This window comes from Bombina bombina, chromosome 7 (assembly GCF_027579735.1).
Source record: "Bombina bombina isolate aBomBom1 chromosome 7, aBomBom1.pri, whole genome shotgun sequence".
NCBI lineage: Eukaryota > Metazoa > Chordata > Amphibia > Anura > Bombinatoridae > Bombina > Bombina bombina.
In genome coordinates, this window is record NC_069505.1 from 311,798,905 (window position 1) to 311,814,621 (window position 15,717).

Sequence of the window (15,717 nt, forward strand, 5' to 3'; positions counted from 1 at the left end):
GACCAAGTCGCCGCTTTGCAAATCTGTTCAACAGAAGCCTCATTTTTAAAGGCCCAGGTGGAAGCCACAGCTCTAGTAGAATGAGCTGTAATCCTTTCAGGGGGCTGCTGTCCAGCAGTCTCATAGGCTAAGCGTATTACGCTCCGAAGCCAAAAAGAAAGAGAGATTGCCGAAGCCTTTTGACCTCTCCTCTGTCCAGAGTAAACAACAAACAGGGAAGATGTTTGACGAAAATCTTTAGTCGCTTGTAAGTAAAACTTTAAAGCACGGACTATGTCCAAATTATGTAAAAGACGTTCCTTCTTTGAAGAAGGATTAGGACACAATGATGGAACAACAATCTCTTGATTGATATTCTTGTTGGAAACTACCTTAGGTAAAAACCCAGGTTTTGTACGCAGAACTACTTTATCTGTATAAAAAAATCAGATAGGGAGAATCACATTGTAAAGCTGATAACTCAGAGACTCTACGAGCCGAGGAAATAGCCATCAAAAACAGAACTTTCCAAGATAAAAGTTTGATATCAATGGAATGAAGGGGTTCAAACGGAACTCCTTGAAGAACCTTAAGAACCAAGTTTAAGCTCCATGGAGGAGCAACAGGTTTAAACACAGGCTTAATTCTAACCAAAGCCTGACAAAATGCCTGGACGTCTGGAACCTCTGCCAGACGCTTGTGCAAAAGGATAGACAGAGCAGAAATCTGTCCCTTTAATGATTTAGCTGATAATCCTTTATCCAAACCCTCTTGGAGAAAGGACAATATCCTAGGAATCCTAACCTTACTCCATGAGTAAAACTTGGATTCACACCAATGAAGATATTTGTGCCATATCTTATGGTAGATTTTCCTGGTTACAGGCTTTCGTGCCTGTATTAAGGTATCAATGACTGACTCGGAGAAGCCACGCCTTTATAAAATCAAGCGTTCAATCTCCAGGCAGTCAGTCTCAGAGAAATTAGATTTGGATGATTGAAAGGACCTTGTAGTAGAAGGTCTTGTCTCAGAGGCAGACGCCAAGGTGGAAAGGATGACATGTCCACCAGGTCTGCATACCAGGTCCTGCGTGGCCACGCAGGCGCGATCAAGATCACCGATGCTCTCTCCTGTTTGATTTTGGCAATCAGTCGAGGGAGCAGAGGAAACGTTGGAAACACATAAGCCAGGTTGAAGAACCATGGTGCTGCTAGAGCATCTATCAGCGTCGCTTCTGGGTCCCTGGACCTGGATCCGTAACAAGGAAGCTTGGCGTTCTGGCGAGACGCCATGAGATCCAATTCTGGTGTGCCCCAACGATGAACCAATTGAGCAAACACCTCCGGATGCAGTTCCCACTCCCCCGGATGAAAAGTCTGACGACTTAGAAAATCCGCCTCCCAGTTCTCTACACCTGGGATATGGATCGCTGATAGATGGCAAGAGTGAGTCTCTGCCCAGCGAATTATCTTGGAGACTTCTAACATCGCTAGGGAGCTCCTGGTCCCCCCTTGATGGTTGATGTAAGCCACAGTCGTGATGTTGTCCGACTAAAATCTGATGAACCTCAGGGTTGCTAACTTAGGCCAAGCTAGAAGAGCATTGAATATTGCTCTTAACTCCAGAATATTTATTGGGAGGAGTTTCTCCTCCTGAGTCCACGATCCCTGAGCCTTCAGGGAATTCCAGACTGCACCCCAACCTAGAAGCCTGGCATCTGTTGTTACAATTGTCCAATCTGGCCTGCGAAAGGTCATACCTTTGGACAGATGGACCCGAGATAGCCACCAGAGAAGAGAATCTCTGGTCTCTTGATCCAGATTTAGCAGAGGGGACAAATCTGTGTAATCCCCATTCCACTGACTGAGCATGCATAATTGCAGCGGTCTGAGATGTAGGCGTGCAAATGGCACTATGTCCATCGCTGCTACCATTAAGCCGATCACTTCCATCCACTGAGCCACCGAAGGGCGCGGAATGTAGTGAAGAACACGGCAGGAATTTAGAAGCTTTGATAACCTGGACTCCGTCAGGTAAATTTTCATTTCTACAGAATCTATCAGAGTTCCTAGGAAGGAAACCCTTGTGAGGGGTGATAAAGAACTCTTTCCCTCGTTCACTTTCCACCCATGCGACCTCAGAAATGCCAACACTATGTCCGTATGAGATTTGGCAATTTGGATGTTTGACGCCTGTATCAGGATGTCGTCTAGATAAGGGGCCACTGCTATGCCCCGTGGTCTTAGGACCGCCAGAAGAGACCCCAGAACCTTTGTAAAAATTCTTGGGGCTGTAGCTAACCCGAAGGGAAGAGCCACAAACTGGTAATGCCTGTCTAGAAAGGCAAACCTTAGGAACCGATGATGATCTTTGTGAATCGGTATGTGAAGGTAAGCATCCTTCAAATCCACTGTGGTCATGTACTGACCCTCCTGGATCATAGGTAGGATTGTCCGAATCGTTTCCATTTTGAACGATGGAACTCTGAGGAATTTGTTTAAGATCTTTAGATCCAAAATTGGTCTGAAGGTTCCCTCTTTTTTGGGAACCACAAACAGATTTGAATAAAATCCCTGTCCTTGTTCCATCTGTGGAACCGGATGGATCACTCCCATTATTAGGAAGTCTTGCACACAGCGTAAGAATGCCTCTTTCTTTATCTGGTTTACAGATAATCTCGAAAGGTGAAATCTCCCTTGTGGGGGGGAAGCTTTGAAGTCCAGAAGATATCCCTGAGATATGATCTCCAATGGCCAGGGATCCTGAACATTTCTTGCCCACGCCTGGGCGAAGAGAGAAAGTCTTCCCCCTACTAGATCCGTTGCCGGATAGGGGGCCGTTCCTTCATGCTGTCTTAGAGGCAGCAGCAGGCTTTCTGGCCTGCTTGCCTTTGCTCCAGGCCTGGTTAGATTTCCAGGCCGGCTTGGATTGCGCAAAAGTTCCCTCTTGTTTTGTAGCAGAGGAAGTTGATGCTGCACCTGCCTTGAAGTTTCGAAAGGCACGAAAATTAGACTGTTTGGCCCTTGATTTGGCCCTGTCCTGAGGAAGGGTATGACCCTTACCTCCAGTAATGTCAGCAATAATTTCCTTCAAACCAGGCCCGAATAGGGTCTGCCCCTTGAAGGGAATGTTAAGTAATTTAGACTTTGAAGTCAAGTCAGCTGACCAAGATTTAAGCCATAGCGCCCTACGCGCCTGGATGGCGAATCCAGAATTCTTAGCCGTTAGTTTAGTCAAATGAACAATGGCATCAGAAACAAAAGAATTAGCTAGCTTAAGTGTTCTAAGCTTGTCAAGTATTTCAGTCAATGGAGTAGCTGTCTGAAAGGCCTCTTCCAGAGACTCAAACCAGAACGCCGCAGCAGCAGTGACAGGAGCAATGCATGCAAGGGGCTGCAGGATAAAACCTTGTTGAATAAACATTTTCTTAAGGTAACCTTCTAATTTTTTATCCATTGGATCTGAAAAAGCACAACTGTCCTCGACAGGGATAGTGGTACGCTTTGCTAAAGTAGAAACTGCTCCCTCCACCTTAGGGACCGTCTGCCATAAGTCCCGTGTGGTGGCGTCTATTGGAAACATTTTTCTAAAAATAGGAGGGGGGGAAAACAGCACACCGGGTCTGTCCCATTCCTTAGTAATAATTTCTGTAAACCTTTTAGGTATTGGAAAAAAGTCAGTACACACCGGCACCGCGTAGTATTTATCCAGTCTACACAATTTCTCTGGCACTGCAATTGTGTCACAGTCATTCAGAGCAGCTAAAACCTCTCCAAGCAACACCCGGAGGTTCTCAAGCTTAAATTTAAAAGTAGACATATCTGAATCAGGTTTCCCCAAGTCAGAGACGTCACCCACATACTGAAGCTCTTCCTCAGCTTCTGCATATTGTGACGCAGTATCAGACATGGGCCTTAAAACATCTGCGCGCTCTGTATTACGTCTAACCCCAGAGCTAACGCGCTTTCCTCTGAATTCAGGCAGTCTGGCTAATACCGCTGACAGGGTATTATCCATGATTGCCGCCATGTCCTGCAAAGTAATCGCTATGGGCGTCTTTGATGTACTTGGCGCCATTTTAGCGTGAGTCCCTTGAACGGGAGTCAAAGGGTCCGACACGTGGGGAGAGTTAGTCGGCATAACTTCCCCCTCGTCAGAATCCTCTGGTGATAATTCTTTTAAAGATAACAGCTGATCTTTATTGTTTAAAGTGAAATCAATACATTTAGTACACATTCTCCTATGGGGTTCCACCATGGCTTTTAAACATAATGAACAAGGAGTTTCCTCTATGTCAGACATGTTTATACAGACTAGCAATGAGACTAGCAAGCTTGGAAAACACTTTAAATCAAGTTAACAAGCAATATAAAAAAAAAAAAACGTTACTGTGCCTTTAAGAGAAACAAATTTTGCCAAAATTTTAAATAACATTGAAAAAAGACAGTTAAACTAACAAAATGTTTACAGTGTATGTAACAAGTTAGCAGAGCATTGCACCCACTTGCAAATGGATGATTAACCCCTTAATATAAAAAACAGATTAACAAAACGAAAAATATGTTTTTTAAACAGTCATAACAACTGCCACAGCTCCTACTTTTGAAGCCTTTTGAGCCCTGCAGAGATGTCCTATAGCATGCAGGGGACTGCTGAGGGAAGCTGAATGTCACAGTTTGTAATTTTAACTGCACCAACTGTAACTTTTATACTATAACAGTGGAAAGCCTCAGGAAACTGTTTCTAGGCAAAAATAAAGCCAGCCATGTGGAAAAAAAACTAGGCCCCAATAAGTTTTATCACCAAATCATATATAAAAATGATTAAACATGCCAGCAAACGTTTTATATTGCACATTAATCAGAGTATATACCTCTGATAGCAAGCCTGATACTAGTCGCTATTAAATCACTGTATTTAGGCTTTAACTTACATTAATCCGGTATCAGCAGCATTTTCTAGCAAATTCCATCCCTAGAAAAACTTAACTGCACATACCTTATTGCAGGATACCCTGCACGCCATTCTCCCTCTGAAGTTACCTCACTCCTCAGACATATGTGAGAATAGCAGTGGATCTTAGTTACTTCTGCTAAGATCATAGAAAAACGTAGGCAGATTCTTCTTCTAAATGCTGCCTGAGATAAAATAGTACACTCCGGTACCATTTAAAAACAATAAACTTTTGATTGAAGAAACAAACTAACTATATTTTACCACTTTCCTCTTACTACCTCCAGCTATGTTGAGAGCTTGCAAGAGAATGACTGGATATGGCAGTTAGGGGAGGAGCTATATAGCAGCTCTGCTGTGGGTGATCCTCTTGCAACTTCCTGTTGGGAAGGAGAATATCCCACAAGTAATGGATGATCCGTGGACTGGATACACCTAACAAGAGAAGTTACATGATCTAATACAGGGCTCGACAAACCCAGGTGCCAAGGAGTTACTGGTGCCTTAAAATTAAGCCCTGGGGCCCAAGTTTAGAGACAAACTTCTTCCAACTGGCTGCCGCCACCACCCACATAAATTAGACCATTTCATTTTTTAGTATAAAAATGTCCCTTTAATATTATGACCATTATAGTTTAAGCAAAATAAAATTTGGTTAGAATTTAGTAGCTTGAGGAAAGCTTCACCCACTGTGAAACACACTGTCTTACCTCCGGAAAATAAATAATAACATGGTTTAGCGCCTTGGTAAGGTGTATACACCATAAATCCTTAAAACAAAAGAACAAGGTGATGCATATACAGTGTGCAAATCATACAGATTATAATATTCAAGTTTTTTTGCCAAAATTGATAAGTTGTTCATAAAAACAGTTCTTTAGCAGTCGAAACAGATTTGGTTACATTAATGATACGTTATAACAGTGACCATAGAATGTTCCAACATTCTCTGTCAAAGTAGTGTCTCCAGTATGAGCAGAATCAGGAATAGTGTTTTTACAATGGAGAAAGTCCTCCCTAATCTCCTGCAACATGTAGAGTTTTTAAATATCAGATGTAGACGACAATGTAATAGTTACCATTATACTGGTCAGGAGAACTAACCATTACTATTTGACTAGATGCTGTAGCCGTCAGTATCAGGAGATGCAAAGCACATTCAGACACTCCAGTGAGAGAAATTCTGGAATGGATTTGTTGAAGTCCTGCATCCAACAACTAAAATATCTTAACTGCTAAATTCTTCAATGTCCACACTATCTCTACGTTCTGGATCCACTAAATTCTGTGCTTAAGATACTTCTCACCGTTATATGAAAACCTATTTGACTGTAGACAAAAAAAAATTCCTGGCTGGAGGATCAACTGTGTGTTTTTCATGAATTTCTCATTTTGTGAGACAATATTTGCTACTTTTGGAGCTGAGCGTTCAGTCTTGAACCATGTAACATGTTCAAAATACCAGAAGTTAGAGGCAAAGATAAATAAAAGAAAAACTTGTGTTTGAATAATATTTCTTCACATAAATGTATTCCTTGAAGCCAGTTTTGTAAACAGACGTCCTTTGCAATGCAATGTGGCTCTCCGACTCTTGAAAACATAGCAGAAGACATTAGTGATTATCTAGGATGTGGGATTCAGCCAAACTGATATTGAGAACAGAGAAGTACGTGGCAGATCTCAGATTACCATCCAGATGGCAGAGATTGGTGGTAGGTGCTGAATATGGGAACTGCTGTTTGTTGATTGATGTTTCACTGAGTCAGCATTTATGCAGTCCACCTCCCTTCCCAGAAATACAAATCCATTTTTAACAAAAAGCTATCTGCCTTTCATAAAGCCATCCAGAACCCGGTCACTCTTCTCTGAGAACCAATATCCTGCCATAGCAGCCACAGCACCAATAAAGATTGCGGTGAACACCATATCCCCCTTTGCTGCAAGTGTAGCCAAAGCGCATATGACTATTCCAAAGAACATCTGTTGCAGGACTACGACTTCATCATCTGTGATGTCATCAAACAAGCCTTTTTCAGCATCATCTATAAATTATATGCACAAGGAGAAAATGAGAAGAAAAAAAAAAATATTTCAGTTACAGAGCTTTATTTATAGGGGTGGGGGGCAGAAATTTATAGATCAGAATTTAACTCACGGTCTGGATTGTCCGAGCGGCAAACTCCTTCAGCTCTGGAGTATCCCTTCTCGCACACGCAGGTGTAGCTACCTGGAGTGTTCATGCATTCCTCATGCGAACCTCTGCATTTCAGCTCCTCGCTATCACACTCATCCACATCTAAAAAAACCCCCAAAAAAACAAAACACATTTATATATTTGTGTGTGTAGCTTTCACCCATTTGTCTCGCAAGAATAGATAGGTGGGAGATTGAGGAACAAACTGAGAATGGCCAAGGCCAATTTTATTTTATTTTTTGATAATCAGAATAAAGTTAAGTCTTTAAATACTGTAGATGGAAACAAAACAGTGCTGCTTTATTGAAAATGAATATTGAAAATGAATATGTTAAATAAAAGTAAAAATTGTGCAAAGCAGCAAACAACTTGTTTTCTTGCAAAATCTGAACTTAGAAATTACCAGTGTAGCTGATGTCTTTAGCGAGGTAAGGGAGCTACCATTAAAAAACGTATGTTCTACTGTCACATGATTATTGCAGCAAATGTCCTCTACTGAGGATGGGCAATAAACTGACTGGAGCTAAAATAACAGAAATCATTGCAATATGTATTATTGATTAAGTATAACCCACTGCTAACTTTTTTGTTTTATATATATACACTGCTTTATATCCCTTTAATAAAGTCAAGATTTAAAAACCAACAAGAAACACCTTATAATTACAATACTTTTCTCTAGTCTTGCAATACATTATATCATCAAAATGCAAAAAGTATCCTAATACTTCTTGCTGTGGCCAAATAAAAAAAAAAAAAAAAAAAAAAAAAAAAAGAAGAGGTACAAGAAACCCAAAATATTTATTTTATGAATCAGAATAAACAATCTTAAACAACTTTCCAATATACTTCTTTTAGCAAATTAACATTGTTTTCTAATTATCCCTTGTAGAAAAACAGGTAGGTAGGCTAAGGAGAGTGTGTTTGTTCGAACCACAATATGGCAGCAATTTTGCAACAATGCTTTTTAACAATGTTATACATTGTGCAAAAACTGATATCAAATACCCAAAAACAATTTTTATTCCATATTCTTTTCGACAAAAAACAAAGTAAATTTGATAATAGAGGTCAATTAGACACAATTAATTAATATGAATCATGAAAGAAAAAAAATGTGGGTTCCATGTCCCTTTAATGAAAGATAAAGATGATAGAGAGAGATAGAGACGATAGAGATAGAGACGATAGAGATAGAGACGATATAGACACGATAGAGAGATGATAGAGACGATAGAGAGACGATAGAGAGAGAGATGATAGAGATAGAGACGATAGAGAGATGATAGAGAGATGATAGAGATAGAGACGATAGAGAGATGATAGAGAGATGATAGAGATAGAGACGATAGAGAGATGATAGAGAGATGATAGAGATAGAGACGATAGAGAGATGATAGAGAGATGATAGAGAGAGAGACGATAGAGAGATGATAGAGAGATGATAGAGAGAGAGACGATAGAGAGATGATAGAGAGATGATAGAGATAGAGACGATAGAGAGATGATAGAGATAGAGACGATAGAGAGATGATAGAGATAGAGACGATAGAGAGATGATAGAGAGATGATAGAGATAGAGACGATAGAGAGATGATAGAGAGATGATAGAGATAGAGACGATAGAGAGATGATAGAGAGAGATGATAGAGAGAGAGATGATATAGAGATGATAGAGAGAGAGATGATATAGAGATGATAGAGAGAGACGATAGAGATGATAGAGAGACAATAGAGAGACGATAGAGATAGAGATGATAGAGAGAGATGATAGAGAGACAATAGAGAGACGATAGAAATAGAGATGATAGAGAGATGATAGAGATAGAGACGATAGAGAGATGATAGAGAGATGATAGAGAGACGATAGAGAGACGGAGATATACATATATACACACACACACACATATATATATATATATATATATATATATATATATATATATATACACATACATACACACACACACTTCTACAGTGGTCAAAAAAGAAGTGGCTTGTATGAACTTTCATGTAAATTGGAACAATTACAGGAAGAACGGTCAAAATGAATAATACAAGTTTAATTCTAATTTACTACACTTAAACATTTTATAGTACAATCTCATAGTGTTTAAAAAGCTTTGATTTAGCAGATCTTAAAGACACGTCAAACATTTTTCAACTGTCTGAGACCACTTTTTTGCATTGGAAATGTCCTCCCTCCCCAATTATTAGAATACAGTGCAAAAATAAACCACCCTTCTGATGGGTATCCCCAAGAATTGGGGGGTCCGACCAGAGTTTAAGAAGCCTTGTGCTAGGGCGCATCATAATAAAGCATTTGGAAATCAAATGTGCTTGAGGAGACACACTTGCACCCTGGCATGTTTCTGCATGTGAAACTGTTAATATGCAAGGTATAAATCACATTTGACAAACTTTGCACAGGGGCATTTGATGTAACCATGGTGTCTAAAATAAAAACCAGCCATATAAAGATATTCATACAAAGAGAGAAGCGCTCTACCAGGAATGAAACAACTCATTAGCTTGTTCTATGGATATTTGGATATCTGTGAACGGGAATCACAAAAAAAGAGGCGGCCTCTTTTTTGTGATTCCCATTCACAGATATCAGGATTCCCTACTTTTTGTTTGGAGAGGAGCTGCCGAGACCATAACAATGGCTACAACTGCCATTGGCTACAACTTCTGGGATTTATCTGACCTACACAGTGTTATCCATTTATATCACCTCATTTGTATTATTGAGTGCTCTTTTGCAATTGTGCAGATTTAGTGATCACAGTAGTCACTACATTTGTGTATATATATTCACAATATTTTTCAGCTCTCTAAGCGCCCCCTAGAGTTGGACACGATAGTGCCCCAACAGGTTTGTAATTCTATGGATATTTACCACCTAGGAGCAGCCTCTTTTAGCCCAGTTGTGCTTTTCACAGAGAAAAACTATCCTTAAGTATATCAGTCTGATCCCGCCAAGTAAGGTCAGTCCAGCCCCGAAATACCAGGCAATTCTCCTCTGAACAAGGAACATGACAACCCCAGACGATCGTTTCGGCCTCCTATGGACCTCGTCAGTGAGGTGCAGCCATATTCCTCTAAGCACACTGGGCAAGGAGTCCACGTCTGATTTCCCCTCTCTTCCTTTTTTTATTCTTAGAGCAAAGTGAGCTAAATGCATTGAAGCACAATTAAAATCTGAAAGTCAGTTATCTTTAGGTCTACGCATACAAAGAGAGAAAGGCTCTACCAGAAACGAACAACATTGCCTGGTATTTCGGTGCTTGACTGACCTTACTTGGCAGAATCAGACTGATATACTTCAGGAAAGTTTTACTTTGTGAAAAGCAAAACTGGGCTAAAAGAGGCTCCTAGTTGATAACTCGCCATAGAACAAGGTATTAAGCTGTTTGTTCTTAGTAGAGCGCTTCTATCTTTGTATGCATAGACACATAAAGATAACTGGTTTTCACATTTTATTTGTACTTCAATACATTTAGCTCACTTTGCTCCAAAAATAAAAAAGGAAGAGCAATTATGATGTAAATTACATAGGAAATGTTATGAGTATATTGGATATCTTATCCAGCTGTCACTGGATATCAAATAGGGCAATCAGCTCAGAGTTTTAGCTATAGCAAAGAAAACAAACAAACTCACCAAGACATTTGGGCCCATCTCGGTAAAACCCTTTATTGCACTTCTTACACCGGGCTGGTCCAGCTCCCATACAGCCAATACATGACTTGTCACAATCTGTTGGTTATAAAACAAACATTAAGCTGACAATAAAGACCCTGGCATGGAGAAATTCATGTATACTTCTGATATTTATTGTTTCAGAAACTGGAACTTATATCAAGAGGGGGGTTCGGATGGTGAGAAGGTGAAACTCAGCCCTACTTTGGGTAGTCAAGGAAGTGTCTCAGAAGGCCAATAAATATCCTGCAGCAAAAGGCTGTTCCAGGGTTTCCATAAAAGGATACAACACATACAGAGGGGTGAGCAAGTCCAGGGGACATCAACACCAATCTTTAGCTGTCCTGCAAAATGTATATTCATGTTCTCTCACATGTAAGTAAAGAGAATTTAGATAATTGAGCATTTCTCGCTCGATACTTAACTGTATTAGAAGAAAAATTACTTAAAGGGACATGAAACCCAATTTTTTTTTATTTCATGATTTAGAAAGAGCATGCGATTTTAAAGACATTTCTAATTTAAGTCTATAATCTAATTTGCTTCATTCTCTTGATATTCTTTGCTGAAAAACATATCTAGATAGGCTCAGTAGCTGATGATTGGTGGGTGCACATAGATGCCTAGTGTGATTGGCTCACCCATGTACATTGCTATTTCTTCAACAAAGGATATCTTAAAAAATAAGCAAATTAGGTAACAGAAGTGAATTGGAATGTTGTTTAACATTGTATTGTCTACCTGAATCATGAAAGAAAAAAATTTGGGTTTAGTGTCCCTTTAAATACTTAAAGCAGTATTTGTGAAGACAGTAAGTCAGTAATCATTGGGTGAGTGATGGAAACAAATGGTTACTGCAGATAATAACCTGAAAACGTTAAAGGGACAGTAAAGTCAAAATTAAATATTCATGATTCCAATAGAGCATTCAATTTTAAACAACTTTCCAATGTCATTCTGTTATCAAATATGCTTTGTTCTCCATTATCTAAATTCTCTTTGCGTATACGTGAGAGAACATGAATGTTTAATACCAAAATGTGCATGAGTGAATTTAATGTTTAAATACAAGCATTTTTGCAATAAACTTTCATTTGCAAAAATTATTTTAAAAGTAAATGTTTTTACCGTTTCAGTGGCATACGCACATATGCTATGAGTGACATAGAGCTGGTGGTGTTGTGTAGTGCATCAGCAAAGACTTAACATATGTCATAAAAGCTACAGCTGACTCTGAGAAGCGTGTTTTTTAAATGCTGATGCACAGATCTCACAGCATATGTGCATATGCCACTGAAAAACAGTAACAGATTTTACTAGAAGCATTTTTACTAATGGAAGTATATAGAAAAATATCTCGATTCAAACTTAAAAAGCACCCCAAAACATTTTCAATTTTGACATTTCTATCATTTAAGTCTAACCATATTTCCTTCTGAATTGCAAGATTGCTTAATTAATTAATTGGACATAATACTCATATGCTAAATCACTTGAAAGTGATGCAGCACAACTGTAAAATGCTAACAGGGAAATATCACCTGAGCATCTCTCGGAAAAAAGGAAATTTTGAGGTAAAATATCTTCTTCAGCTCACACTTGTAAGTATTGTCTGAAGAGTTAGTCTTCAGTTGCATGTTAATAAAAACAACAGCCAATCAGCTTCATCAGTGCTGATATCACACTTTGCTTTACTGTGATCTCATGAGATTTCACTGATGCTCAATACATTGAGTAGGGAAACAACATGACTGCTCCCTTGCAAGTCCTGGAACTAGCATCCTGACTGGTTGCTTAAAATCCCTTTACAATGGGATGCGGCTACTGAGGAAATTTTGAGGTAAAATATCTTCCTTTTTTGCACAGAAATGTTCAGGTGATATTCTCTACTCAGATTTTAAAAGCTATGCTGAATCACTTTAAAGCACTTCACCAAATTGGTATTATGTCCCTTTAATTTAATGCCTTATTAGCTTTTTTTTGTAATTTGCCAACAGATTCTGCAGTACTACAGAGGGGGTTCAATAAATAAAGTGAAAACATAAAAGGTAGACTGGTGCCGAAGGGTTTCTTGGTTATATCTCAGGCTTTTACACTAGCAGACATCCCAAGTCTCCCTGAAGTTCAGGGAGTCTCCCTGATTGTAATAGCGGCTCACTGATGCCAGCAAATGGAATGCAATCTCCCTGAAACTCCAAGTACCATGATCCAATGTGGCCCAAACCCGGAAAAGTGTTTCTTTAAGGAATGCCTTCAGTTGCTGGGACGTTATAGAACCCTCAAAGCATGCATCACTAACCAAAAAGCTCCCACTGATTTTAATAAAATAAAAAACACAAATACTACCTTATTTACTGCACGTAATTATACTTTGTATTCTAAAATATTTAAGCATTCAACAAGCGTACAATCACTTGAAAATAGGTTTGTTGTATGTGATTGTGCAATAAAGCTACTTTTTTATGTGACTTTAGTGGGAAGCTACTTTAATGATAACTCTCTATCTTATTTAGGGTTTCAAGGTGTCCAATATATAACTGGGAGGGTGTGTGTGTGTGTGGGGGGGGGCAGCGCAGTAGCGGGTGAAGCCATCTTCCTGAAATTAGTTTTTGCAGGTTGGGATGTCTGCACTAGTTATACATGCCACCTCTATTGGAAGTCGGTTCCATGAATCAACAAACCTTCTCGTTTCTGAAAACTGAGTCTAAGCATGTTACTTTCAGTATAAGATCATAAACCCCTTATGTTTTCATCCCCAGCTGTATTACATTAATGTTTATTTTCCCCTAGCTCTCTCCTTTCTCTCCTCTGATCTAAATATATTAAGCTATAAAGTTAAATTTCTTAGCAATAAAACCACAAACTACTTTGATCCAGGATTTTCTTGATTTAATATAACCGTTGAGCTGACCTCGGCATTCATAGGAGCCTTCTGTATTCACACAGAACTGGTCCGATTTACAATGGTCTTTCTCCGTACCGCATTCATCGATATCTGGAGACAGAACAAAAGAAAAGCGGGTTAGAACTAATGTACAACCCCCCCCCCAAAAAAAAAACACAGAGTCTAGTAAGACCACATTCTGTGTGCGCATCTCCATGACAAATACCAGCTAATCGAGATTCCAAACTTTAAAGGGATGCTAAACCCAAATTTCTTTCATGATTCAGATAGAGCATGCCATTTTAAGCAACTTTCTAATTTACTCCTATTGTCAATTTCTTTGATCTCTTGCTATCTTTATGTGAAAAAGCAAGAATCTAGCCAGCCCATTTTTGTTTTAGAACCCCGGATATCGCTTGCTGATTGGTGGCTAAATGTAGCAAACCAATCAGCAAGCTCTATTCAGGTGCTGAACAAAAAAACATAATTTATGTAAGAACTTACCTGATAAATTCATTTCTTTCATATTAGCAAGAGTCCATGAGCTAGTGACGTATGGGATATACATTCCTACCAGGAGGGGCAAAGTTTCCCAAAACTCAAAATGCCTATAAATACACCCCTCACCACACCCACAAATCAGTTTAACGAATAGCCAAGAAGTGGGGTGATAAGAAAAAAGTGCGAAAGCATAAAAAATAAGGAATTGGAATAATTGTGCTTTATACAAAAAAAATCATAACCACCACAAAAAGGGTGGGCCTCATGGACTCTTGCTACGATGAAAGAAATGAATTTATCAGGCAAGTTCTTACATAAATTATGTTTTCTTTCATGTAATTAGCAAGAGTCCATGAGCTAGTGACGTATGGGATAATAAATACCCAAGATGTGGAGCTTCCACGCAAGAGTCACTAGAGAGGGAGGGATAAAATAAAGACAGCCAATTCCGCTGAAAAAATAATCCACACCCCAAAATAAAGTTTAAATCTTATAATGAAAAAAAATGAAATTATAAGCAGAAGAATCAAACTGAAACAGCTGCCTGAAGTACTTGTCTACCAAAAACTGCTTCAGAAGAAGAAAACACATCAAAATGGTAGAATTTAGTAAAAGTATGCAAAGAAGACCAAGTAGCTGCTTTGCAAATCTGATCAACCGAAGCTTCATTCCTAAATGCCCAGGAAGTAGAAACTGACCTAGTAGAAAGAGCTGTAATCCTTTGAGGCAGAGTTTTACCCGACTCGACATAAGCATGATGAATCAAAGATTTTAACCAAGATGCCAAAGAAATGGCAGAGGCCTTCTGACCTTTCCTAGAACCGGAAAAGATAACAAATAGACTAGAAGTCTTTTGGAAATCCTTAGTAGCTTCAACATAATATTTCAAAGCTCTAACTACATCCAAAGAATGCAACGATCTTTCCTTAGAATTCTTAGGATTAGGACATAATGAAGGAACCACAATTTCTCTACTAATGTTGTTAGAGTTCACAACTCTAGGTAAAAATTTAAATGAAGTTCGTAACACCGCCTTATCCTGATGAAAAATCAGAAAAGGAGATTCACAAGAAAGAGCAGATAACTCTGAAACTCTTCTAGCAGAAGAGATGGCCAAAAGAAACAGGACTTTCCAAGAAAGTAATTTAATGTCCAGAGAATGCATAGGTTCAAACGGAGGAGCTTGTAAAGCCCCTAGAACCAAATTCAAACTCCAAGGAGGAGAGATTGACTTAATGACAGGTTTGATACAAACCAAAGCCTGAACAAAACAATGAATATCAGGAAGATTAGCAATCTTTCTGTGAAACAACACAGAAAGAGCAGAAATTTGTCCTTTCAAAGAACTTGCAGACAAATCTTTATCCAGCCCATCATGAAGAAATTGTAAAATTCTAGGAATTCTAAAAGAATGCCAGGAAAAATGATGAGAAGAGCACCAAGAGATGTAAGTCTTCCAGACTCGATAATATATCTTCCTAGATACAGTTTTACGAGCCTG

General features: G+C 39.1%; 1 protein-coding gene across 1 annotated transcript in view; it reads right to left on the reverse strand.

Annotated features, from left to right (window-relative positions):
* Positions 1–5,733: 5,733 nt before the first annotated feature.
* The window catches only part of CRELD1 (cysteine rich with EGF like domains 1), an 82,800-nt gene continuing 72,816 nt past the window's right edge, over positions 5,734–15,717 (reverse strand). Inside the window, exons 8-11 of the mRNA XM_053720938.1 lie at positions 13,743–13,826; positions 10,793–10,888; positions 7,088–7,228; positions 5,734–6,974 (exon numbers count right to left, since the gene is read on the reverse strand). Coding sequence (XP_053576913.1) covers positions 6,754–6,974; positions 7,088–7,228; positions 10,793–10,888; positions 13,743–13,826 — 542 coding nt within the window. The 3' untranslated portion in view covers positions 5,734–6,753. The remainder of the gene's footprint in view (positions 6,975–7,087; positions 7,229–10,792; positions 10,889–13,742; positions 13,827–15,717) is intronic.